General features: G+C 39.1%; 1 protein-coding gene across 5 annotated transcripts in view; it reads left to right on the top strand.

Moving 5' to 3' along the window:
• Window positions 1–27117, top strand: part of SDCCAG8 (SHH signaling and ciliogenesis regulator SDCCAG8) — a 261720-nt gene that overhangs the window by 208088 nt on the left and 26515 nt on the right. Inside the window, exon 17 of one of the 5 annotated variants that reach the window (XM_060306948.1) lies at window positions 5642–5762. The exons of the other annotated variants lie outside the window; for them this stretch is intronic. Coding sequence (XP_060162931.1) covers window positions 5642–5687 — 46 coding nt within the window. The 3' untranslated portion in view covers window positions 5688–5762. Of the gene's footprint in view, window positions 1–5641; window positions 5763–27117 lie in introns of those variants that run through there. 5 annotated transcript variants of the gene reach the window in all.

Genomic DNA, 27117 nt, shown 5'->3' with positions numbered 1-27117 from the left:
CTATTGTGTTTTATTTTGATGTAGGGACAAGTGTGTGTGTCTAAAGCTGCATGTTTAGTAGGCACTGTGACTTTCTCTCAATGGCATTGAAATGGAAAGGGTTGAGCTTGATAGGTACTTGCTTGAGATATGACATGGACTCACTCTCATAAAAAGAGCAAACAAAGAGGATGCATGTTGAGTGAGTCTGTTGCCTTTGTGCCAGCAGTAGTGAAATGGGCATCATGCATATACTTTTACCTTTGTGCAATAGACCAGGTAGGTACCTATTGCTCTGCCAGGGATTGTGTGCTAGTTCCTAAGAAAATCATTCAAAGGAATTTGGGAAGGATGCATAGGATGGGGGAGGAAGTTGCCATGGATGTGTGTGCCTTTGTGCTGAAGAGTTCCTGGGAAAGCTTCAAACCCCCAGCAAGTAGGCTCACAGGGCAGCCAGACTCCATGCACATGCCTGAATCCTCTACAACTCTCATGTGTAAGCTCTTAATAAGATTGGTATTGTCGGTCAGGAAATCTAGAACACTGGAGAAATATTATTAGGAAGAATATAGTAAAAGTAATGACAAGATAGAAAACAAATCCTGTCAGAGCCCGAGAATATATTTGGCTTCTGCTTGCTGTGTCTGTCTGTTTCTATAAATGGTCCAGAATAGAAACCGGATGTTTAAAATCTCTCTCCCTTTCACATGCTCTCCTCCCCCTCCTGTCTTCCTTCCTCTTCAGTATTAGTAGACTTACTATTTTTATTATTTTTTATTTATGTTCCTATATTCAATATTTGCCATTTGTGTGGATAACACATTAATTTTTAATAAAATATTTTATACTCTTAGAATAGCTGAATCATAAAAGAAAACTTGAAATTGATATAGACTCCAAGGGAGCATATAAACTGAGTATTACAGTTTCTTTTCCCACTCACAAATAGCAAATGGTTATTTTAAAAGATGATATATACTTAGACTTAAATCTCTTATCTTTGTATATGAGTCTTAATTTGTATTATTTTTATGGCACAAAAAGTGATTCAGGCATCATTCTGTGAAAGAAATACCAAGACAATATGTTAGGCAGTACTCTCTAACAATTTTCTTTTTATCTAGAAACACATTTTTGACAAGACTCACTGCTGTTAAAGAAATTCAGTTGGGATCTGAACTGAGTCTTGAGCTTAATTTTTCATTTTAGTTCTGTTGCAGAACTAATGAGTTTAAAGAAGACAGCATTTGTTTCTTTCAGTAGTTTATTTTTTCCAGTCAGTAGTTGTAGTTTTGTATTTGTAACATTAAAATTTAAAAAAAATTAAACCTGGGAATTATTTAAACAAGTTTATATTACATGCTATTCCCAGAACTATAGCTTTGTAATCCACTTTGGAAATATAAATTAATAAAGATAGTTTCTTCCAAAAGCTTTTTATTATAGAGAGCATGGACATTTGAAGTGTAACATCTTAGAGACTTTTTTTCCCATTCTCAAATTATAAGGATATCAGTTATCAATTTTATGCTGGCAACTTAGATCTTATTTGAATCATTATGTGTGTGAGTGTATATATATATAACTTTGTATTTTCTTTTTTGTAATTAAAATTTCTAAAAAAATTTCTAAATAATGTTACTTTTCTCAAGTAAATTTACTTCCTCTTGACATTAACAATGAATTTATATATTCTTTTCTGAATATTTGTATTTTATATTCCAAATAAAGATTAAGAGATGTTTTAAAGAACTCTACCTGTCTTATATAAGCTGAATTGCATAGAATGGCATTTTAAAGAATCAGGAGAGACCTGAAAGATTATCTAGTCCAACTCCTTCTCTTATCATCTACCTCTCATCCTCCATCCCTACACGCAACATGGACACTTCATAGATGAGGAAAGTGGCCCAAAGAGATAAAGTGACTTCTAAGACTACAGTTCAGGTAATGACTAGATGTGTTTTCTGACTTCTGCCTTAGTGTTTTCTGCTGTACCCCCTCAGTAATTTACATGTTCCCAGAAGTAAGGAGGTGGGTTAGTTCTAATAATCAAAAGGAAAATACTAAGTGCAGATAAATAGATGTTTAGCAGAAACTGGCTCATCCAGTAAGCTTGAGACTGGAAGTAGGATGGTTAATTGAAAGGTCAGGAAATCATAGTGAGTGATAGTATGTTTAGGCCAAGACATTTTCTTCATGAATGGATTACCTGATTTGGAGTGCCATATCATCTTTCCTGGATAAACCATACCAAAATTACCTCTTTTGATGCACCCAATTTTGATTTCGCTAAAACAACTGAGGACATAAAGACACTTGGGAAGCAACCTCCATGCAGAATTTGAGACTTTAACGACCCTCTTGCCCTCCCACATTTATTTCACTCACACCTAATTTGACGGACTTTTTAACTCAGCTTTGTTGATTCTTTCTAAATCATTCTACTTTGTTTTCATAGAATCAGCAAACTCTTTTTTTAATAATCGTATTTCTGAGTTCACTAAATATTAAGTTATGCTTATGTTAGCAGCATAAACAGACTTGGGAAGAAACACAACTGTCTTGGGGAAGTATAACACAACTGGTGAGAGCAGAAGTGTCCAGTTGTACTATAGAGTAGCAGCCAATGGCCATGAGTATTACATGTGCCCTGGACATCATTCAATACATTTAATAGAGAGGAAGGGAGAGTGTTGGTTCATTAGGTGATCGGGGTAAGTGGCCTTCCATTCAGAGAGTTTCTACTATACTTTGGAAGGAGCTACTAGAGTCAGACAAGTAAAGGTATACAGTGAACTAGTTTTATAAGAAGAATCTGCATTGCATTCTCCATACGCAGTTTTCCCCTTTGTACCAGAGAGGAGGCAACCAACCGGGAGGCAGAAGAAAGTGAACTTTCTTTGTTCCCTTTGTGCTTTCTCATCCCCTGGGTCTTAAGCCAGCCTTACCCCACCCAGAAGATGGGCCAATGGAGCATTCTTATACCAAACAAACTTTCCACAGCTGCTTGACAGTAAAAGCAGTGGCCACTGTTCAGCCTAGAGAATCACCCCTCATGTACAGATTTTCAAGTGACCTGCTACTCAGTTGGGGATTCTTGGGGACGCAGCCCTGCTTTCTTTAGGGAGCTGCTCTACTCTTTGCATAAAGTCCTGGAAGAACTGCTCTCCTAGGAGGTTGCACAGCTGAAAATACAAGTGATTTCAAAATGGGTTTTGATAAATTCTTGGATTAAGAACCCATGTCTGGGGGGCTTCCCTAGTGGCGCAGTGGTTGAGAGTCCGCCTGCTGATGCAGGCGACACGGTTTCGTGCCCCGGTCCGGGAAGATCCCACATGCCGCGGAGCAGCTGGGCCCGTGAGCCATGGCCGCTGAGCCTGCGCGTCCAGAGCCTGTACTCCGCAACGGGAGAGGCCACAACAGTGAGAGGCCCGCATACCGCAAAAAAAAAAGAACCCATGTCTGGTTTTTAAAGGGTACTGTGAATGCATTGTCTCATTCCTCAATAATGAATGAACAAATCAACAAGTAATTAACAACTATCCTCTCTCTAAATTGGGTTATGAATATAATCCTTCTCCTTTTATTATTTTCTTGGTTTGAGCATCCATTCCACTTTCCTTTCTTAATTAAGTCATGGTATTTATCAAGATGATGATTATAGCACATAGGCACTTCACAAAACAAACACACAAACATGCTATATAACTGCCTCTTCACTCCCTTGCTACATTTGTTGTGGCCCAAAGGGTTGGGGCAGCATTTTTCAATGTGTATTCTATGGACAACGAGTCCTACAAAATGGTCTTTGAAAAAAGGAATGCAGGATGTTTTAGTTTGGGACATATTGCAAAGACTGTTTCTCTCTGGAAAGTCAAAATGCACATTAGAATATTAAAAGTCTTGATAAGTCTGAGAAATTATTAATCATTTTTTAAGTTTAAGTTGGCTTAATAATATAAATTAAAATACTTGTAAAAATTTAAAACTTCACAAATGAGGATGTGGCATGATGACCTATAAACTGCTCTGTAGGGCTGTTTTTGGAGACCTGTCATTAATCTAAGGGTGGAAATAACCCACTGTGGCACTTCATGGAGGACCTGCATAGTTTTTCATGGCTCTTTGATCATCTTTCACCCCTTACTCCTATTACAAACATGGTTTTTCACTTTTTCCTTTTATACTCTAATGTGTGGCGTGAATACCAAGTCCATGCTTTCTAACCCATAGGCAGGAAGAGCGGCTCATGGCTGTTGTGTACAGCTGCACTGCCAAACAATGGGAGTCTGCTATTTACAGGTGAAAGTTGAGGTGTGATTATTCCAGGTTACTGAGACTATATCAAGGAATGGATTTGGGGAGGAATAGTTCTCAGAAGTCTTGATTATCTCTATTATAATTCATCTGGTTATGATGAGCAAGGAGAGTAACAGCTATTTTTTTCTCAGTTCATGGACTCTCAAAAGGGATTTTTTTTTTGTTGCTATGTTTTTCCTTCTTCTTGGGGATCAGGAATCATTTCTGAATGGTATATACAGAAAGAGGATTTTGTGTTCATCCAATTATTAATCTATTCATTAACTGTTTATACATACACTCGAGATATTTACTGAGTGCCAGCAGGGACTTGTGCTAAGCTTAGGGATTAAAAAGATGCATAAGACTTAGCTCTTGTCTTTGAGAATTCATAGTCCAGATGCTCTTGCCTGTGCTTCCCAAAGCCTGAAATACCTTTCCTTTCTCTACCTAGAGATCTCTTCTTTCTTGAGATTCAGGTCAGCTGTCATCTCTTCAGTGAAGCCTTCCTTAACCCCACTCTCTGTATTACTCAACGCTTCGTTCAAACAGCATTTTGATCAAGCACACAGGACGTGATAATTATTCTTTGAATGTCTGACTCATTAGAAGGAGTTCCTTAAGAACAGGAACCATATCCTAGTTATCATTGTTTCTCTCGTACATAGCCAAGGGCCAGGCACTTAGAAGTCACTCACTAAATGAATTTGCAGTCATTTTTGTCTTCTAACTCATCTTTTTCAGTCTCCCAAAACTGTAGAAGGGAAAAAAATAATGAGACAAAAGCAGAGTTTGATGTGTATACACAACTTAAAAATAATTTATAACCTCTTATCTACATCCCTACATTTGGAAAAACTGCTCAATACATGTGCATCTAATCACTGTCATTAAGTAATATAAATCTAAATTTTTATTGCATAATGATGTACAACCAGAGAGCACTCAGTAAATATTAATCACAATTATTAAATATGCTTTGATCTCATTAAAACTGGAATGGCTCCCTCACACTATCTAGGCCATTTAACTACTCATTGTGTTATTAGTTGATCCTTATTTTGCAAGGTTTGTAGGTCACATTTAATGGAGCTGCTTGTTAAGGTTGTTAGCAGTTATATAAATGACTTTGACTGTATAAATTTTATGACAGTAATTTGGAATGAGTTAGGCATTTTCCAAGCGTTTGGTTTCCACAATGGCCTGATAGATTACAGAATGATTGTTAAGATGCAACTATGTGAGAGGTTTTTTTTAATCAGCTAAATTTTACATCGCACATAATGCTAGTCATTTCTGTATCATAGATGAAGGAGATAATGTAGAATTGAGGCTGGGAAACATTTTTCTTCTTTTACAGGGCCAGGCAGAAGAGCCCTTGGAAGCTGATCCTTGGAAAGAAATGATCATTTCTGGTTCAAACCAAATATACTTAACTTCTATATCTGTCCCACATTTAAATAATCATTTTTGTGACCTATATCTGGAAGTGCTCCAGTTTTTCCACATGGCTCTTAGAACATAGTGTTAGTGTTGCATTTCACATTTCTTATTTTGAATTATGCCCCTGTGTTCACCTGCAGGGTTAGCTCCTGCTAGGCCTGGCTGGGTCATAAGAGTCCTGGACTCCTTTTGGCTTTTTGCCTAGAACAGGGAAGCCTAAATGACTGTAAATGAGGCAGCCCAGACAGCCTCCTTTCCCTCAAGTCCATATTCCCATCTTAGGGTCCTAGATCTCCCCCTCTTCACTATGGAGACTAAATGACCCCAAGGAAAGGCTGAAAAATACATTTGGGCCTGATCTCTAGATATCTCATATGAGAACTGCTTTCAGGGAAGGATTTGGGGGATGGGTAGGGGTGGGAATAGAAACTAATAGAAACTTTGAGCTCTCCCTAGAGGTCAACATTCCTTAATTCTAGACAGTTAGTCACGCCCTCTTATTTCTATAGTAAATGTTTCTATTTTCTAGCACTTTGAGTACTGTGTTCATGGCGTTTTATGTCCTTTTCCCTTGTTAGATTGTGAAGTCTTCAGTGTGAACCATGAGTTATCAATCTCTGAAGTCCCAGTGTATAAAATTATGTTGAATTAACGAGTAATTATCTAGGAACTGATTTTTTTTTTAATTTAAAAGCTTTTAGTTAATGGTTAGGATTAATGTGTGCTGATTCCGTATGTGTCCTCATTTCTTTCCACCAATCCATTAGGATTTGAACTCACCTGGCTTTATTAGCTCTTTCAACCTTTTAAAGCTACAGAATGGTTTGGTCCATCCAAAACAAAAACAAACAAAACAAACACAAAAGTGATTGAATACCTTTTGATGATGGTCGTTCTGACCGGTGTGAGGTGATACCTCATTGTAGTTTTGATTTGCATTTCTCTAATGATTAGTGATATTGAGCATCTTTTCATGTGTTTGTTGGCAGACACAAATGTAGAGAATGGACTTGAGGACATGGGGAGGGGGAAGGGGAAGCTGCAACGAAGTGAGAGAGTGGCATGGACATATATACACTACCAAATGTAAAATAGATAGCTAGTGGGTAGCAGCTGCATCGCACAGGGAGATCAACTCGGTGCTTTGTGAACACCTAGAAGGGTGGGATAGGGAGGGTGGGAGGGAGACGCAAGAGGGAGGGGATATGAGGATATATGTATACATATAGCTGATTCACTTTGTTATACAGCAGAAACTAACACAACGTTGTAAAGCAATTATACTCCAATAAAGATGTTAAAAAAAAAGTGATTGAGTACCTGTTACATGATAGGAACTGCAGGTCGTGGAGATATAGAAGATAAATTAAGCAATCACTGACCTCTTGCTCTCTGGAGAAGGAGGTGTAAATCCTTCACTGTAGCCCCGCACACCTCATGTGGTAAAGAGATAGGCATGTAGCAGCATAGGATTACTGAAGAGAGGCACAAATCCAGCCCGAGAGATGCTGGGGAACTTTTTGGAGGTAGGGAGGCCAAAACTTAACTTTAGAGGATGTACAAGGCTACATGCCAGGCAGAGAGGAAAACTGGAGGAAAGCTCTGGAGAGAGAGGTGCTATCTTGTGGTGTAAGAGCTACAAACAGGTCAGTGTCGGTGGAGGGGTGGGGAAGGCAGAAAGCAGGAATGAATTGGAGATCCGTGCCAGGGATCTGGCTTTTTATCCTAAAGGTATCGGGGAGCCAATGAAGAATTTTAAACAGGTCACAATAGCAGATTGGCATTTCAAGTAACTCACCCTGGTGGCTGCATAAAAGATGGATTTGGGGGAGCTAGGCAGGGAAACTAGATAGGAAATAATTAAAGCCTGAAATAGAGATGAAGAAGAGGCGATGGATTGGAGAAATATTTAGGGGGTAAAATTGGCTAGCAGTTGATAGGATATGAGAAATGAGGAAAAGGGAGGAATCGAGTAATTTTTTCCCCCTGTTAGTAGCTGTTTCTCTGGTCTAAATCCCAGTGACATTTTTGATATCTCTGGGAATGAATCTTCAGAATGCCTTAAAAGCAAATGATTTTAAAATGACATTTGTTGGTCATGTCTTCGTTTGGCTTAAATATTCCCTAAAGCGAGTCTACATTTTTTTTTTCAAATTTACATATCCCTTATTTCTGTGACCATTCAAACTAGATTTATAGTTTTTATAATAAATATTTTAAATCCCAAGAAATGGGCGTCAAGAATTACATCAGAAGGGCTTCCCAGGTGGCGCAGTGGTTGAGAGTCCGCCTGCCGATGCAGGGGACGCGGGTTTGTGCCCCGGTCCGGGAGGATCCCACATGCCGCGGAGCGGCTAGGCCCGTGAGCCATGGCCGCTGAGCCTGCGCGTCGGGAGCCAGTGCTCCGCAACGGGAGAGGCCACGACAGTGAGAGGCTCGCGTACCGCAAAAAAAAAAAAAAAAAAAAAAAAAAGAATTACATCAGAAGAGAGATGGTAGCTGACTTACAAGCTCCTGACATTGCCAGTGTTTAGCCTTCCTTCACCTCCCAGCCGTGCTGATCTCTCCTCCCTGCAGTATACTTATCATATAGTGTCCTTGGTGCGAGGTACAAGAGTCCTAGCAGGACAGAAATCTAATAGATAATAAAATACAGTATAATAAGTATAATGATACCTCTCTTTGGCCAGTCCTACTAATTATGACTCCAAGCAGTAGTATTATTTCTAAGAGAACATTAAAAATAAATCAAAATATTAAATCAAATAATCAAAATATCCAACATCAGATTAGTTACATAAACAGTATGTAAACTCCCTACAATGGAATTATAAAATGCCAGTAAAATCATTTATTGGAAGAAAAGTGTTTATTGACATTGCACATGTTCAAAATATATCTCCAAGGGAAAATAGGATATAAGTAGTATATATTATATGATATGATTCTATTTTTTGCAAAAAAAAAAAAGATATGTACCCAAAATATCATGTCTTCTTCACACTCTAGATTTTGTATCTCACACACGTGGACTCAAATTTTGCCCTATGTCAACTTGTATGTAGAACTCCACATCTCCTAGAGTTCCCCAAAGACTTCATATGCACAAAAGCACTGCTGAGCAGCATGGACTTTACTAAGGACATTGTAATTAAGAAAACGGAGAACACTAACACCACACATCTCTTAGAAAAAATGTAGTAATCGCCACTGATACTTAGTTCTCTCCTTCAAAGTCCTTTCTAGGCTATATATCTACATATCTACTCTGGTACTTTTTTCCTTGCTCCTGCTTCCTCCCTCCCCCATAACTTTCAAATTATTTGCTTTCTCATGTTCTGGGGACCATAAACTCCTTACCCCTCTATTATGCAGAATAATCCAACTCTGCCCCAGCTGTTGCCTCAAATGCATATACATTCAATCTAACCTGGATGTTGAGTAAAAAGTAAATTTAACATTGCCAACTTGTACACACACACACACACGACACACAAAGGATATAATAAATTAACTGTCTCTAAGCAGTGGGATTATTGGTGTATTTTCTTCCTTCACATATTCCAATAATTGCTAAGTTTTCGGCACTGAGCATGTGTTACTTTTGTAAAAGGAAATGTAAACAGTAAAAAAAAAAAAAAAGCCCAGTTCATGTTTTGCCTCTTTTAGGAAACCTTTCCTGACTAAACCCTTACAAAGAGAGTTAGATCCCTGTCTGTTTTTCCATTTTGCCTTATTGATTGCTCTTGCCCTGCACTTATACCATTGCTTTGTTTTTATCATGTTTTCCTCTGAGTTCTCAGACCTTTCCTCTTCTGCTGGTTTATCAATGTTATAGATCACTTCTCTTTTCTTAAACTGAACTCTAGAGATGGGCTATGAATTTCCAGAAAATGTATGCAAAATTTAATGTCCATTCATTTCTTTTCTGGGAAGCAGATCCAGTTAGTTTTTGGGTGCCTCCATTGTAGCAGGCAAGGTTCTAGAGCTGGTCTTTAATCAGAATCTCAAAACAATGAAGAACTCTTGACCCACTGTTCTCTATACTTACCCTGTTTGTTCTCCTTGTTTAGAATGTGTCACGAGGCCAGGACTTGTCTGTCGTTTTCATCACCAATTTCCTACTGCCTAGAACAGTGCTAGAATATAGTAGGCACTCAAAAAGTGTAACATTTTGAATGATTAGGCATTATGAGGCAGAAAAGGCATTTATTTTATTATCCCCACTTTTCAGAATAGATTAAATATGATGTTACTTGAAGCAGGAAGTAATCAAAAGCATTCTGAGACTGAGATTCAGACTGAGGTTTATGCTGTCTTGTCACACAGTTGGTTTTGAAGCAGGGTTGGATTTGGCACCTGAGTGGGCATTTGTCTCCTTGTTTCTCAGGCTGGACTTCGTAGTCACTTAAGCTGTTTCTGACCCTAAATTTCGTTCTTGGCTGGCTCGAGGCCCCAGCCCAAGTCAGCAGGTCTCCTGACTCTCAGGTTTGACAATGTGCAGCATTCTTGAGTTTGACCTTTCCTTGGCTTCACTTAATCTAGTTCATTTTGTTTTTGAAGGTAATTTGTTCCATGGAAACCAGACAGGGTGCTGTTTAAATAGTAGGCTGTTGTCTCAATGTAACATATTGGCCCACTGAGATCTACAAAAGTGTGAATCACAAACCCGCCTCTGTACTTTTCTGATATAGTATGAATGTTTTGGATGTAAAAAAATCCTGTTAAGAATGATCAGGTTATCTCATTTTGCCATCAATCGTATTTTGTAATGTTAAGTTGGTACAATAACCGCTATTCCTGGCTGAGTAGATTCTCTCAACTACTGCAAAATATTTTTAAAATCAGGTAATTCAGTCTCTAATCCAAATTGTATTTGGTTTATTTTCTTCAGACTGTATATATGACTGGGACTGTGTATTTAAAGTTCAGCTTTGTGAGTGGTATTCCTGTGATAATTTCAGTACCTAAAATAAGATGCTTACAAGAACCGACCTGAGACCGATACTGTACAGCAGTTTAGCAGCAAACTTCTACTCTGGGTATTTAACAATAATTGGGATCTTTCTACTGGCTTTACATAAACTCAGATTAGTAGTAAAATCTAAGTACCAGCCCATTTGGCAAACTCTTACCCTTCAAGCAGTCACAAATTTGCTTCTGATTGTGCTTTTCATTCGCACCTAGCTCAGATTTTTGCCTGATGCTTTTTTAAATCCTCTAATTTACATACTGTGGTAAATTTAAAATGAGAACAGATGAATGCTGCTAAACTTTTCTATTTCACTGATGAATATGGTATTTTGCTTCAACTATCTAGCTGTTATATATTCAGTGACCTTTAAAACATGAAATAGATACTTTTTTTTGTATATACTGTGCAAGATGGATCCATTAGTATTGTCTTCCCTTTGAGACAATGAGTCTGAGACACAGAGGCCAACCAGAGCATCTGGGAACTAATTGTAACAGGGCTAAAATTCATAGTTTCCTGTTCACGGTTCACACGAAGTCATCTGGGCAGAGAAGCTTCTTTCACATTTGGTTTTCTTGGAGCTGTGGGAAGGCGATGCAGCCACTCTGCACGTATTTCTTCTTGCCCTTCAGTCCCAGTGCACCACAGTCTGTGTTACTGTACCCTTTTGGGCATGTTAGAGCATATATTTTAAGTGTACGTAAGAAAAGAAGTAGTGTTTTCTGAATAACTAATATGGATTTGGCCTCAGCTAAAGTAATATTGTAGCTCATTTTTATTATTGATAATAATAATCTTGTTCTCCAAAGGAGCAAAATAAGTCTTATAGCAGTATCAAAAAAACCAGAGCCTTACAGAAGCTGAAGTGGTAAAAACAGATTTTATTGAGGCACTATTGCAATAGGGGGAGAGAGAGTGTAATACAGAACTTGGCTCAATTTCAAATACGCCATGGAGGAGTGTGAGTGATAGTCAAAGGAGCAGGACTGGGGGGCAGGTGGGAGTGTGGAATCAACCGGTAGATAGAAAATTACTAAGAAGAAACTTCAGAGATAAGGGAGGACTCTGGCCAAACATATCTAACAGGTTCCTTCCTGAAGGCGGGCCAAGATGATCAGACACATGGGGAATGGTGAAGGTTAAGGAATTGTGATCAGATATTTAGGCTGATCGGCTTACAAGGGTAGGGGATTCTCTTTAAACTGACAGTATTCTTGCTAAAACTGGGCAAGGCAGGCCTGACAAGGGCAGACACTGAAGCCCAAGGTCAAAGCCTGGTTGAAAAGAGGGCTTAGAGGAACCTGACTAAAGATTGGTCAAGGAGAGAATCTTTGTCAGGTGTGTAATTATTAAATAGCTGAGATTTCTAAAACCCATGCTTCTCCTGTAACCTGCACTGTCTTCCTGATTACGTTCCCCGCTGGATGGTGAGCTGCTTGAGAGAAGTGTTCTTTTTTTTAACTGAAGAATAGTTGATTTACAATGTTGTGTTAGTTTCAGGTATACAACAAAGTGATTCATTTATACATTTTTTTTTCAGATTCTTTTCCCTTATAGATTATTACAAAGTACTGAGGTTAGTTCCCTGTGCTGTACAGTAGGTCCCTGTTGGTTATCTATTTTATATATAGTAGTGTGTTTTTGTTAATCCCAAACTCCTAATATATCGTTCCCCCCCATTTCCCCTTTGGTAACCATAAGTTTGTTTTCTATGTCTGTGGGACTATCTCTGTTTTATATATAAGTTCATTTGTATCGTTTATTTTTTTAGATTCCACATATAAGCGATATCACATGATATTTGTCTTTGGCTTACTTCACTTAGTGTGATAATCTCTAGGTCCATCCATGTTGCTGCAAATGGCATTATTTCATTCTTTTTTATGGCTGAGTAATATTCCATTGTATAAATATACCACATCTTCTTTATCCATTCCTCTGTCGATGGACATTTAGGTTGCTTCCATGTCCTGGCTATTGTAAATAGTGCTTCAGTGAACATTGGGGTGCATGTATCTTTTCAAATTATGATTTTCTCCAGATATATGCCCAGGAGTGGGATTGCTGGGTCATATGGTAGCTCTATTTTTAGTGTTTTAAGGAACTGCCATACTGTTCTCCATAGTGGTTGTACCAATTTATCTTCCTACCAACAGTGTAGGAGGGTTCCTTTTTCTCCACACCCTCTCCAGCTTTTATTATTTGTAGACTTTTTGATGATGGCCATTCTGACCCGTGTGAGGTGATACCTCACTGTAGTTTTTATTTGCATTCGAGAGAAGTGTTCTTTATTTGTTTTTCCATCTTGCATAGTGAGCAACATAGCACTTTCTACTGGATGGGCCATTTGTCTGGTCAGGATTTCAATAAACAAGACAAGTGTACCATCCACCATGCTGGACATCTAGGTTGGTCAGAGAAAACTTGCTAGAGGATGTGGAGATAAATGCTTGGTCAGTGAGTAGAATCCACCACATAACTTTGTAACAATGTTTATTTTAGATTCAATAACCAAAATAAATATTAATTTTAAAGTTATATACACTACTTAGAATAAAAATGCCATAATTCCTCAGACAAGAAAAATCTGGGGCACATTTTAAAAGTACAACAATTTTTTTTAAAGGGAATCTTTCTATTTCAGAATGAAGGAATGAAAAGTTTTAAAAATTATAACAGAAAATTCCTAGGGAATTTTGAGGTTTTATTTTACCCTAACATGAAAAAGTAGTCCAATTGTTAACACTTTACTTCTATCTATCTTGATCACATTCAGTTGTGCAAAGAGACTGGAGACTCTGAAATTTAATAAATGACCCTAATTCAAAATGTCTTACCCCAAATTCAGCTTGATAGAAAGCCAAGCTATTGTCATTATATCTCACTTTAGGCAAACCTGATATATTAAATCCAATTTTACAAAATTGATTACTTAAGTGGACATTCTTCCCTTAGCATAACCCGTTGTAGTAAGTTCTCCTTGTAATGTTTGTAAATGTGGTTCAGTTTATTAGACCCCTCTGTTTGTGCCCATATCAAGGGCAGAGTATATTTGATAATGTTACCTAACAAACCAGCAGTTTCAAATTTGTCACTGTACTTGGTTGGGCACTGTTCTGGGCACCGAGAAAACAAAAAGTGGGTCAGAATGGTCTCTGCACTCAAGACATGTGTGTTCCAGGCGCAAGGACCAGTAGAGTGGGCTAATGGCTGTGCCAGCGTCTGGGAGGCCTCAGAACGCGGCTCCCTTCTTTGGTCTTCATCATTCTAGTTTTCTTTCTCCTCCAACTGCTTATCCACTGCATGAGCCAGGAGCTCACAGAGTTTATCTGGATAGAAAACCCTTCTCCTCAGCTTCCTCTCCTTGGTTTGGTTCACTGAAAGGGAAAGCCTGATGTAATTAGGTCAGAAGAGTGGTCAGGTTCTGCTTTCATCCTTAATGCTACCCTGGCCAGTGGGGAAATTCTCTTATTAACTCTGTGGCTGGCCTGGGTCACGCAGGTGACTCAAGGCCACTGAGCCATTCACGTTATTGAAAGTTAAGAGATGCGAGGCATTTCAGGGAATTAGTTTAATGAACCTGCAGAAATAGTCAGATGACAAATTGGGGATTATAGTGGCAAAATAAAAGTCATCTTAAAAAATGGATGCCTCCACGTGTAATGAAACTAGAATGGGAGAATCTACTTAGAAAAAGCCATAAAAGAAATTCACATGAACTGTCAGCCGTGTCTACATTTCATGCAAATACCTAAGGAAAACCAGTCTTATAGCTTTTATTTTTACACTAATGTGCATAGGTCAAAGTGGATCATTCCCAGCATTTTAAAAAAATGGAGGGGAAGCAGTTTACTTGTTTGTTCCTGCTGGGGTCGGGTGGGGGGAGGTTGTTTCTTTTTTTTCTTTTGGGAGGCAATCTTCTATCTTTATCCCCTCTTTTTTATAGTGCTTTTCCTGGACCTTTTATTCTGATCTTATTTAACTCTCTCTTGTAGAATTGGGCTGGAAGAGCTAGAGTTCAGTTTCAAGGTCTTTTGATAGATGCTATATTTTTAATAAATATTAAATATACTCATCATGCTGTGTTTTAAAGAACATTTGTTTTTTAAGGGTCTTTGTGTATTCATCTGGGGAAAAAAAGTCAATGAAATCTGCTTTATTCAAATTTCATATTCTAGGGGAGCAGATTGTCTCAGAATATACAGTGGTGAACTTCCAAAAAGGAAAATGGGTGGAGGAATCATAGGTATTTACCACACATGTTAGAAAACATTAATGCTTTGTAAGTAACAAAGGGATCTTATATCTTTTTTCTTTTTTTTTTTTTTTTGCCTTTGTAAAAATTAGCTTATTGATTATTTCATAATTTTTCTTTCTGGAAAGAATCTTATAAATATTTAAATTCAGTGTGTGTCTATTGTGTTGATCCTGAACACTGAAGACATTAGAGAAATTTCATTCTCAGTGTCACATCAACAGTGAAAATCATCACAAAGCTAAAAATAATTTATTTAAATGTCCACATTATTTAATAGTTGGTTTTGGATACAAGACATAGTTCTTTCCTTTTAAATTAAATCAATTTATAGCTGATAATTTTAAATGTACTATAGGAGCCCTATAGAAAATATAGGGAAAGACTCCACCGTTTAAGTAAAAATGTATTTGCTTTGATTGGCCTATCAGTGTTCATATTTGCAACCGTTTCCCATTGTTGACTGGCATCACTACATGGACAAATAGTTTTTCAAATACAGTGTATTTATTTCTTAACTTTCTGCTGGTAGCAGTCCTTGTGCAAACCTGACATTTGTAATGTTGATGCTTGATGTCAAAGTACAATATGTAAGTCCAGTTTTTCACTGGTTTTATAAAGCTTTTGTCCTTAACACATTGAAGTCACTCAAAATTGATTCTTAAAAGAGAAATTGTCTCTGTGTTTATATTATTCCAACAGCAAGTGTCCCTTATGAATTTCAGCTGGCACTCTCCAACCCTCTGTTAAGTGGTTATCAAGGGTGGTTATTATCATTTACAGTATGAGGAAACCAAGAGACAGCGATTTTATTGACTTAACACTGTGAGACAGCATTGGTGCTAGACTGTTGTTATATGTTTTCTTCTCTTTTTGGCTGCAGTACCCAAGGTATCTCTCTCTGTCAGAAATATAATTGTCAAGTATCATGGTATGGATAGAGAGCTCCCTGTAGGAACCTTCAGAATCCATTCCAAAATGAACGCTCAGGACACACAAGACAAAGTTCTATTTGGTCTTGACTTTTGTGTGGGTCTGAGCAAGTTACTAATTTTAGGACCATGTTCCTTATGAAGAAGTCTGAGTATTCAACAAGGACAATCTTAAGAACATGGCTTATATAAAAGAAGTTCATCCACACCTTTAGCCTTCCCGGCCCAGGGCCCTGTGTCTGCTCTCATTTTGTGCTTTCAAGGCTTCTTGATTCCTGGCCCTCTCCTTGATTCCCCAGTTTCCACAATTTGATAGCCATTGAACACTGTATTAAACCACCTGCTATGATGTACAAATTTCCTGAACCTCTTACAGTAGTGATAATTATTATACAGTATATAATTACACAACAGATAATAAATATATAATATTTGTCAAAATCATTATCATTGCAGCAGCTAATGTACATAGTCCTTACTATGCACCAGCCATTGTTCTTATTCTAAGCACTTACCTTCATTAGCATGCTTAACTCTTATAACAACCCTGTGAGGCAAATGCTAGCTTTGTCCCCATTTTATCAAGGAGGAAACTGAGGCATAATGAGGTTAAGTAACTTGCTCAAGGTCCCCCAGCTACAACATGACAGAGGCTGAACTTGATCCCAGGCAGTGCTGCTCCCAAGTCTATGAAGAAAGGATGCTGATGCAAAGAATCTTAGGAATACTTTAGCTCCCATAATAGCAATTTTTAAAAAAATTCCTCCTGTACTTCCAACAAGATTTGCTATTGTTTTATGTTCCCATTCTCTGCGCTATCTGAGCTGCTCTCCTGCCATTAAACTGCTACTATTGTCCTACAACGAGCATCTTGATCAGTTTCTGAATTGAGTCCCAACATACATGTCTTAAGCTGTTGCATACGTATCTTAAGCATGAGTATCCTTTGTCTATATGGGAAAATCTTGTGTTCTGATACATGGAAGAAAATGTGGTAGAGAGAGTAAAATATTAACAGTTTCAAATATATTTATGTTACCTTAAATTTCAGACAGATTAATGAATAGTGAGAAGAAAAAGAGAAGCAATAATTTGAAATAAGACGATGGCAGAAAGGGCAATTCAGTAAAATATTTTCTTTCTGTAATGTCATTCCTAGTTATTGACACTTTACTCTGCCGTTACACTAGGTGCTCTACAACAGCCCTCCAAGGTTTACCCCAATTCACAGATAAGGAAACTGAGGCTCAGAAGAAGGAAATGTGACCCCAGTTGCATAGTCCATGAGAGGTGAAGCTAGAAATTAAACAGGTTTGCCTGACTTCAGAGCCTGTGCTCTCCCCACAACACCTCACAGTCTTTCTGCTGCTAAATGGACCCAGAAAATCAGTGGCTGTCAGGGGGGTTGTCAAGATGTAGTCAGGTAGAGGCCTGAGAAGTGTTGCCAGAAGCAAAAGTCACTGAAAAAAGTAGAGGAGCTTTACCATAAGCTTACGGTGGGGCGGGGAGGGGGGAGATAGTTGCACACAGAAGGAAATAAAATATATAACCTTTTGAAAGAACGGGAACGGAAAGTGATGGTAAGATACTTAGGGAGTTATTAAGTTTCTAAGCAGTTAACATGCTTTTGAGTATGTTAATGCTTTTTATTTATTGCCATTCAGTGGTGATGTGGTAATTCCAGACTTTTTAGGAGAACTTTGTGCCACCAAACATCAGTCCCACCATGGTTTGTTGTATATATGTTGTATTGTGTTTGTTCCTTTTTAAGGCTTTCTCTGCTTTTCCCCTTTCTGTTACCATGGCGATAATAATGTTATTGATCTGGGTGGAACATGATGTTATTTACCATTGTGGCATAAATTAGATTTATTTAAAAAAAACCTATTTAATAGAGCAGTTTATCAGGGGTTAATAAAGTGCATACATTATATATAATCTGGGTAGCCACCCAATATCTCTACTTAAGGTAATTAATACAGGGGTACAATTTTTTCACAGAATGCATGGTTTATTATTTTAAACACAAAGTTTGTGCAGTGAACACTACTTCTATAGGAGGATCTACAGGATTTGCAGCAGCACATTTGCAGGAGAGAATGGGATCGGTGCCAGCAAGAATGGTCACTCTGAGCAAGGCTAACTCGCAAAGTAATTGATCACCCCCTCAACAGTGTAAAAACTGGAAATTTCCTGTTCTCAGAAAAGTTGAAGCATCTTAGTCTTGAAGAATATCTAAGTGGGCAGTTAAAAATAGACAGAGATGATTCAGAAAAATAAATAGCCCAAACTCTCCATTTCAAGGTCCAGTTGATTGCCACAAAGTGTGAATGATGCACACTCATCATTAAGAAATAGGTGAAAAGGGTAGAGGTGGGAGCTTACTTAACTTTCTTTCAGTAATGTCATGGTCACACAAATAAGCTCCCAACTGCCAGTCTCCATGGATAGCTTTTCCCCCTTTTTCCTATTTGTGTGCACTCCCACCAGCAAATTCTCGGGCTTGCTGCATTTCTCAGGGGGTTGAAGTCGGTGGCCCTTTAGTTTGTACCTCCCAGCACACTTGAGGGAAACCACGATTCCCAGCAAGGCACTGCCTGTTATATCTTACTGCTTAATTACTTTACCTATTTAATGCCACTTAGAACATTGTCAGCTGTTGAGAAAAGGTAATTATCACTAGTCAAATGAAAAACACTTTTTTGGCTGCCTTACGGATACACATTTTACTGGTACCTTGATACATAATGAAGCCTGATAGCAAAACTTTTGCTTGTCTCTTCTTCAAGCCACAGCTGTTTCCCTGCTAAATTCATCCCATCTGTCTTCCCTTCCGTAAAGCTGTAGGCAGTATAGCATAAGTACAGAAGCAGTTCAGTGCTATTTTGGATAAACATAGCTGAAATTTGAATCTTTGCCATTTGCGATGCACACATTTTGTTTTACTGCTGTAAAGAGAGCTGTCAAAATACAACTACATGGATAATTTACTAAAATACAGTCAAATATAAGGGTGATCAAAGAGAAAGTATGTTGGGTCAGTCTGACTATTCCAGTATGTGCTCTGTAAGGTGTCCCTGACCTCGTCGTGAGCCCATGAATTCTGGTTGGGGAGAGCAGCATCTAAAGTCTTTGTTGCAATCTGCAGAATGGCTTTCAGGAGTTACCCGTTCCTTATAACTGTCTGTGGCATGACTTGCAGTCTTTGAGAAGCTTTAGAAGTCCACTTTCTTAGTCTCCAAAAAAGTTTGCATTAGTGGGAAACATTTTCTATTTCTGGCACATCCAGTCAGATTTGCGCTACATTACCATTCTACTTTGTTTTGAAATTTATCACATCGAAGCCTTTGTTACCAGCTAGACTGTCTATTTCATTTCCATCCCCTTACTTATTTCTGCGTTATTGATGCATATAAATACACTGTTGTACATTTTTAAAATCAGTAATACACAGTGCTTTAGAATCAATGGAGAAGTTTTCTTGAATGAATTCCTCTTCTGAATTCTAAGACCACTCACTCACACCTGGACCATTCCCTTCACACGTATTTACTGCTTTCTTTTTCCCATGTGTAAAGGTCTTTTCTAGGCCCAAATGGGCTGTGACTTCTTTGAGGGGAGGGGCCAGTATCACATATTTTGGTAGCCACTGTGACCAGAACTCATAACATGTATTTGGACTTCTTGCTTTATTAACATTTTTTTGGATTCCACACTGTGGAAGATCATTCTAGACTTACGGCCCAAGATGAGAAGCAGCACATCACTTCCGGCTGACTGCCCTTATATTCCCAATATCATGGCATGGTTCTTTGCCTTGTTGGACCACCTGATGACTCAGCCAGCTAACCAGGAGTGTCCCTGTGGCTTTTTAGCCCCAAGACCATCCTGACTCAAACACTTTCTGGGCTTCCCTGGTGGCGCAGTGGTTGAGAGTCCACCTGCTGATGCAGGGGACGCAGGTTCGTGCCCTGGTCTGGGAAGATCCCACATGCCGCGGAGCGGCTGGGCCCGTGAGCCATGGCCGCTGAGCCTGCGTGTCCCGAGACTGTGCTCCACAACGGGAGAGGCCACAGCAGTGAGAGGCCCGCGTACCACAAAAAAAAAAAAAAAAAAAAAAAAGAGCTAACGTGGCCCCCATTGACACTTGATCCTCATAGTAATATTTATTTTTGGAAATTCCAACTTAAAACATGTGGTGGTATTGGTACTTTTAAATTTTTTTTCTGAATGTTGTACACTTAGGCTCTTTGGTTATTTATGCTAATTGTTTACCGGGAGCTTACATACTTGTCCCCATCTTCTGGGGTAGGCTACTTGCTATGTTGTAAACTTTAACCTTTGCATCTGCCTCTGTTTATTTTCATGGGAGGTCACAACTTAGTGATTCTGTCTAGTATTCAAGCAAATGACTATAAGTGCTGGATGGATTCATCTAGCTAGAATTTGATTTGAAAGGCACAAAGACTTATGACTAGTTGTCTGAGACTATGCTTAATATTTCATTGTGCAAGTGAGCTTGCATCTCCTTAGTTAACTGGGATGCCAGGGAATTACTCAAAAAAAAATGCAATTAATACACATGATTCAACATATTTACACACACTGAACTATTTCAATCCAGGAATGCTGGAATAAAGACAAAATAATACTGTGTATTTACATAACACCATTAACACCTTTCATTAGGAAAATCACAAGCCTTTGCTAACTTACTAAGCTGCACAACACCCGGTGAGGTGTGTAAGAAGTAAGATAGAACAATAAACAAGAAGTAGATGAAGGGAGAAAGGCAATATCACTCTATCACTTGCATAGAGTGATAAAGATTCCTATTGGACACCCCTGGCATTCAAGGTTCAGGTCACCCCATCCTAAGGAAACATAGATTGAAAGTACCTGTAAATATCACAGGCGATAATGGATTTTAGTGTGCTTCTTTATGCTGTTGTTTTTGTTGTCTTTCCAATCTAGACTGAAGTCTGTATTTTACTTGAATTGAATTGGCTGGAATGATGAACTGAAAAGATTTAGAGTTATGTCTACACTGGACTGTGACAGTGACTCCCATTCAGGTCACTTGATTCATTGTTTAACTTTTCTTGGGCCCAACTAAATAAGATTTCCTTTTTTTTTTCCTTAACTAGTGTGTGACAGTCCATTTTCTGGAAATGCCTAGAGGCAGCCAGAAGCATGCTAGTCAGTGGGAGAGGCGGTGGTGAGCCTGGTTTCTTCTGGGAGGGTCAGGGTTGATGGTAACAAATCCAAGCCCAAGCCCACTCAGTGGCTGCCACGCCCAGCACCTCCATTCTAGGCCTGGCCCAGCACAGAGGCACAGAGAACACCCCAGGACTTCTGCGGAGCACCTGGGGCAGGCCTGGAGCTTGGGGCGGCGGAGTGCCCAAAGAACCAATGTGAACAACAAGAATATCAACAGACCATAGGAATAGTGAAATTTGCATTTAGATTTTAAAATAGCACATATTAACATCTCTGAATGAATTTTGAATTTAATATTCTGTTGGATTTCCATAAAGTTTAGTGCTGGAACTTAGTACTCATTAGGTTATGCTACACAGTAGATTTAATCACCTGATCCTTTGAGAAAAAAAAGAACTTTTTCTCCCTAAGTCTTTCTCACAGTAAAGTCTTTATTTCGGCTTATCCTTTCAGATTTTTACATAATTTAGGTGTCACAGATACCCTTGATAGGATAGCTTTCAGACACTATAATTTAAGTGTCTCTGAAATGTAATAAATAGAGCTTTATCTGGGCTTTGGAAATAATATTTTCTTCCCAAGCATCTGTTCATTTGTATTAACAATTTTCTCTGTCTCTAGAAAGGCAGTGTTTCTTTTTATGTATATACTCTCATCACCCTTTTCATCACATTAGCTGTGTCCAGTCAGTTGTTGTGGTATTGTTTTTAATATCCCTGTGTAACATGGGCAGGTGACAAACCTGACCTCAGGGGCTTCCAGAAGGGAAGATACCACTCGTTTTGCTCTACATTAGTCCATGTCAGACAATCACTTTGTGTCTTAGTGGAGCTGGCTAATTTCACCGCCCTTTCAATTCATCTGAGACTGTTTTGGAAAAGGCATTTAAACACCAAATGCAGTATGAACAAGCTTTGTCCCTGTCTTTAACTAGCAAAGCAAAGAATCCTTGGTTTTTCATTTTGGAGGCCCCAATTAGCACCCACAGTGGCAACAACTTATGAGGCTATGATGAAGATGGTGATGACTAACTATGAGCTCTGGCCATGGTAGTTACCAAAATATACTAGATACTGGCCTCTCCCCTCAAGGAGGTCACAACCGACTTGGGCCTAGAAAAGACTTCTGCACGTGGGAAAAAGAAAGCAGTAAACATGTGAGAGAATATAATATACATATATCCACCCTTTGACATAGGTGTGACAATTGTTGTTTAAATTATGTTTTGCTTTGAAGAAACTCAGGGTCAAAGAGGCTAAATGACACCAAATTCCCATGGCTGGTAGGTGAGGTAGGCATCATATCCTTTCCTACATAATGTCTCTGAGAGTCATTGTAGGGAAGGGTAGTTAAGACTGTGCATCCTGAACCTAGATGGCTTAGCTTCTGTGCTGTGTGATTTGGGGCAAGGTACTTAATATGAGCCTATTAAATCATGAGAATTGGTTAAGAGAATTGAACAAGTTAGTACACAGAAATGTTCGGAACAGTACCTGACACATAGTAAATTGCTCAGCAAACACGAGCTATGTGAGTTGCTAAAGTGCCCAGCACACAGAACAAGGTGTAATAGGAAATCAGAGCTTGTGTTGTAGTCCAGGAGGTGTAAGTTATATAGGTCCTATTCAGAGTGGATAAGCTGGCTGAGGAAGTCACACTCACTTATGATAGGGGAAGTCCATCCTATCCATACCTTTAGCAAAGTTAGAATAAAATAGTATTTTTGTTCTCATGCTACCACGCAGGACTACTGCAGCCTATGAAATTAGTGAAAGACATATCATCTAAAATGTCTGCCTCTGGGGCACCTAGTCTCACTCTCGTGGGACAGTTAATATGTAGGTCTCCATTCTTGGTAGATATGAGTGCTACCTCATAGTGATGTATTCCAGAGTACTCTTGAGAAGCCTTCGAGATTTATATCCTTTAAGTCTGAAACCCGTGGGGCACCTTGCACTTACAGAGCACTAAATTCCAAGTAACACATTTCCGTTCACAATCCATGTGCTGGGACCCTCCCTCCATATTGACTGAAAATGTGATCAAAGATTTATGAACTTAGAAGCACTGAAGTGATAGCATAGGCTCCTGCTTGTTTATTTTGTTTGTTTGTTTGAAATCCTGTTCCACTTTGAACTGGGTGGAAGTCAGCAATGAAACTAGGAGCCTGGAAGCTCTGGTAATAGAGGAGAGAACCAATGGGGAAACCTGACTTACAGAAATCAGTCCAGGTCCGATCAGATAAAGGGGACACAGGGTGGGAGAGAGCAGAGAGGTCAAGAAGAGCCTACCTGAGATGACTGCCCCCTTGTCCCACTGCACCAGAAACAAGGAGAGAGTTCACAAGAGCAGCTCCGTGGCCTTATTTGGAGAAGGTTGTCTGGTAAAGCACATACATGAACCATAAATCCAGATTTTAGTTGCACCAGCTCCCATTTCTTCATGTCAGCACATGGTCAGCAACCTCTGAATGTTCTAGTACCCCTAGCATATAATTTTGATTTGGAAGCCTTCTACTGACAGTTAATTTTTATTGAAAGACTATTATCTTGATAAAAAAAGTTTCTGACAGTTTCAATGATATTAGTTTCCAAATATATAATTACAGCTTTGTTGGTGTGTGTTTATGTGTGTGATGCATTCACATGCATATGTCATGTCCTGCCATCTTATAAAAGAGCCCTGCTTTAATGTTTCACTGTGCTGTAGGGGAGCACCCAGCATTCAGGCTCTGTGTGAGTGTGCATTGTTTATGACACTTGAACCATAAGCCCTATAGAATTTGTTAGCATACATAGAAATTTGCTAAGGACAAGGATTTTTATGCTAGGAAATTTCATTGTCACATGTACAGTAGCTTTAGATAAGTCCCAAAGGACAATGTGGTACAGACAAAAGGGCCCTGGATTTTAAACAGAGAAGTCTGGCTTTTAGTCCTGTCTTCAATATTTTACAGCTATTGTTAGTATTGTGCGTTTAGAAGACAGACCTGGGATTGTTTTCCAGCTCTGCTACTTATTAACTATGTGAATTTAGGCGAGATATTGGCAGCATCTCTTAGCCTCAGTTTCTTGTCTACAAAATGAGAATTATAAGAGTACCAGTAATACGTTCTTCAAAGTGTTGCTATTACAATTGGAAATGGCTAGAAAAGCACGTATCACAGTAACTGCATGTAGAAAGGGCTCAGTAAATAATTAATAATAATAATAGCTCATGTTATTTATTGCTTTAGTTATTTTATTTTTGAATCTCAACTATCTAATTCATTAGATAGAAGAAAAACTTCTTACATTCCAGGGCTGTTTTCAGAGTCGAATGAGCTAATGTATGTGAAAGCACTTTCTATATGCTCCGAAGCGCTCTATTGAAAATAATAACAATAATGATTGTATTTTCATTTACTGAGAATCTACAAAGTGCCGGGCACTTTACATGTTATCTCTAATTCTCACAACAATCCTGTGAGGTAGGTAGTATCATTTTACATTAGAAATGAAACAGGCTTAGAAGCATTTGCCTTGGATCATGCTCAGATTTCAACATACATCTTTTTTTTAAAATTTAAACTCATCATTCTGCATAGCCACATCTCAGTGATAATAACAGAATTGTTAATGATAGTTTGTTGTTCCTGTTGATAATAGAAGCAGGCTCATATCTGCTCTGAGCTGTTGATTCATCATAGATTAGTATAGCATAGACTGCAGGTATTTTATTAAAACATAAGATTTTGATGAAATGCACTTAATATACACTCATTCACAAACCTACATGTGTATCCACTAAGCCCTAGGCTATGAAGGAACATGTCAGCAAGTCCTAGGTGATGGCAGTGTGGTTGAAATGCATGTGCTGGCCCCAAGTGAATTGTTTAAAGGGCATACTTTTTGAATGGATAAATTCTGATATTTTTATTATAATGTTCAATGTTTTTTTTAGTCACGTCTCATGTTTTTACATTTCAGTTACATGAATCTGTATTCATGTTAAAAGTACAAGTAAATGGAATCTACTATTTGATGCCCCTGCCTGAACACTAATTATAACTGGTGTATTGCTCACCAGGTAATAGTGACCTGCTTAGACTGGCATACTTGACCCTGGGCATATCCACTAGGTAATGCTTGTGTGTATAAGTGTAGCTGCACACCTGGGGCCTCCTGGACTGTGAGTGAGGTAGGCATGGCCTTTTGAGTTTGGCAGTTCCTAGCTGCATAACTTTGCCAAAGTTCTGGGATCTTTTGTTTCTTTTTTGTAATCCTTTCTAAGCCTCAGTCTCCTTATCTGTTAAATTGTAATAATAATACCTATCCCTTAGAGTTTCTAGGCAGGTAAAGGGATATTTCATGCTCAGCAATCAGAAGATGTGGTTTTCCCTACTCTTCTTTGACTTAAAAAAAGTACTTTTGCAACAACGAAATATCTGCTTTGCTTTTTTGCCACCATATATTTCTACAGACTTGGTAAACCATGTATGGTCAACCAACATATGGTTCAGAAAAATTTACAAGAAGATCTGAAACTTAGCTTTTCTCCTGTAACTGAGATGGTGCCATTAGTGGGGCTGTCGCATCTGCAGAGTGCCCTCTGCCCGGTGTGGTGGGAACGTCCCAGCTACCCGGTGCAGCAGAGGCTACAATAATGGCCCCTCACCCTCACTTTTCAGGATTTGCTCCTGAAGCCAGCATCCTGGCCTTGATCACTCACACATGTCTACCAGGTTTAACTTTTAGTTTAAAAGAAACCCACAATTTTCACCTGTGTCTTTTTGATTCCTAGCTTGATAGAATATCTTAGAATGTTTTTCTAATGTCCCCTCCCCCCGCCAACTGCTCTAAGTTGCAAATGGCCAGATTTCAGTCATCAGGAGAGTAGAAAATGTATTATTTTTTTGCAGCCTGTCTTACTGGGGGCCAGATTCCAAGGAGGCAGCCCGTGTGCTCACAGGCCAGGAGAGCCAGGATTTCAACAGTGTCAACAATCTTTGCTCATCACACCAAAAAAGCAGCGTGTCGGTGCCGATGCATTAGCATACAGCCGCGTGTGCTTGCTAACAAAGCAGGCTCTGGGTATCTGCTAGTTTCTCAGCTTGTCTGTCTTCCTTGACCGAAAAGAAGAGGAGAAATCGCTTCAGGCAAGGGTGCTGTCCCTCTCCTTCGGCAAGAAAGCATTTCAAGGATTCCCAGAGGGAGAGCTTTGAACCGGTTTTCCTTTGGAGAAAGGAGATCATCCATCCTTTGTTTTTCTAATCTTGATTTAAATCATTGACAAGCAAATAAATCTGCCATGTTGTCTAGTAAAAAATGATCCAGCCCTGAATAATTCCAGTCATCCCCGTAATAGTTTTATTTAGTTAGAATCTGTAAAAAGAAATAACAATATAGGCAGAGGTACACACGCATGCCCTCCTCTTGGTCTGTCTCTCTATCCTTCTTTTGTTGGGGGGATGGAGGGAAGAAGAAACGCACAAGCAGATGTGCTGCTAGATCTACAGGCTTCTGCCAACCATATGGCATCTTAAAGAAAGATGGTTAGAGCGTCTGGATTAGCAAAGAGTCGGGATGGGAAGCCATGTGTCGTGTTGGTACAGGCAGTTGTTTGAGCTCTCTCTAAATGGCTTCAGGAGATTGTGTAATGGAACAAATGGTCCTGCGAGCCCAGGAACAGCCTTGCCGCTGCTGGAGAGGCAATTGGCCCTCGGGCGTGTACTGCTTCCCTATTTTTCCCCCAGTATTGTGTGTTCTTCTTTTAATGTTCTCTAAACTCTGAGAACTGACTCAGAACTTTTCAACTTATAATTACACTCGTGAGTTCTCCCTGCCTCTGTGTCCACTTGAACTCTCCTCTCGCTGTCTGATCTGGTGATTAACGATGCTCTGGTCCTGCTCAGCACAGTGTCCCCTCCTGCCACCCTCTGCAGGGGTCCAGGCTCTGCACACCAGCCTCCAGCGCTGCCTGACAAAGGGTTTTCTGGGGAGGTTGCCCAGCTACTGTGGAGGGGGGTGGGG

Source organism: Globicephala melas, chromosome 1 (assembly GCF_963455315.2).
Source record: "Globicephala melas chromosome 1, mGloMel1.2, whole genome shotgun sequence".
Lineage (NCBI taxonomy): Eukaryota > Metazoa > Chordata > Mammalia > Artiodactyla > Delphinidae > Globicephala > Globicephala melas.
The sequence above is the reverse complement of the archived record's forward strand: the minus strand, read 5'-3'. Positions and strand labels throughout refer to the sequence as shown.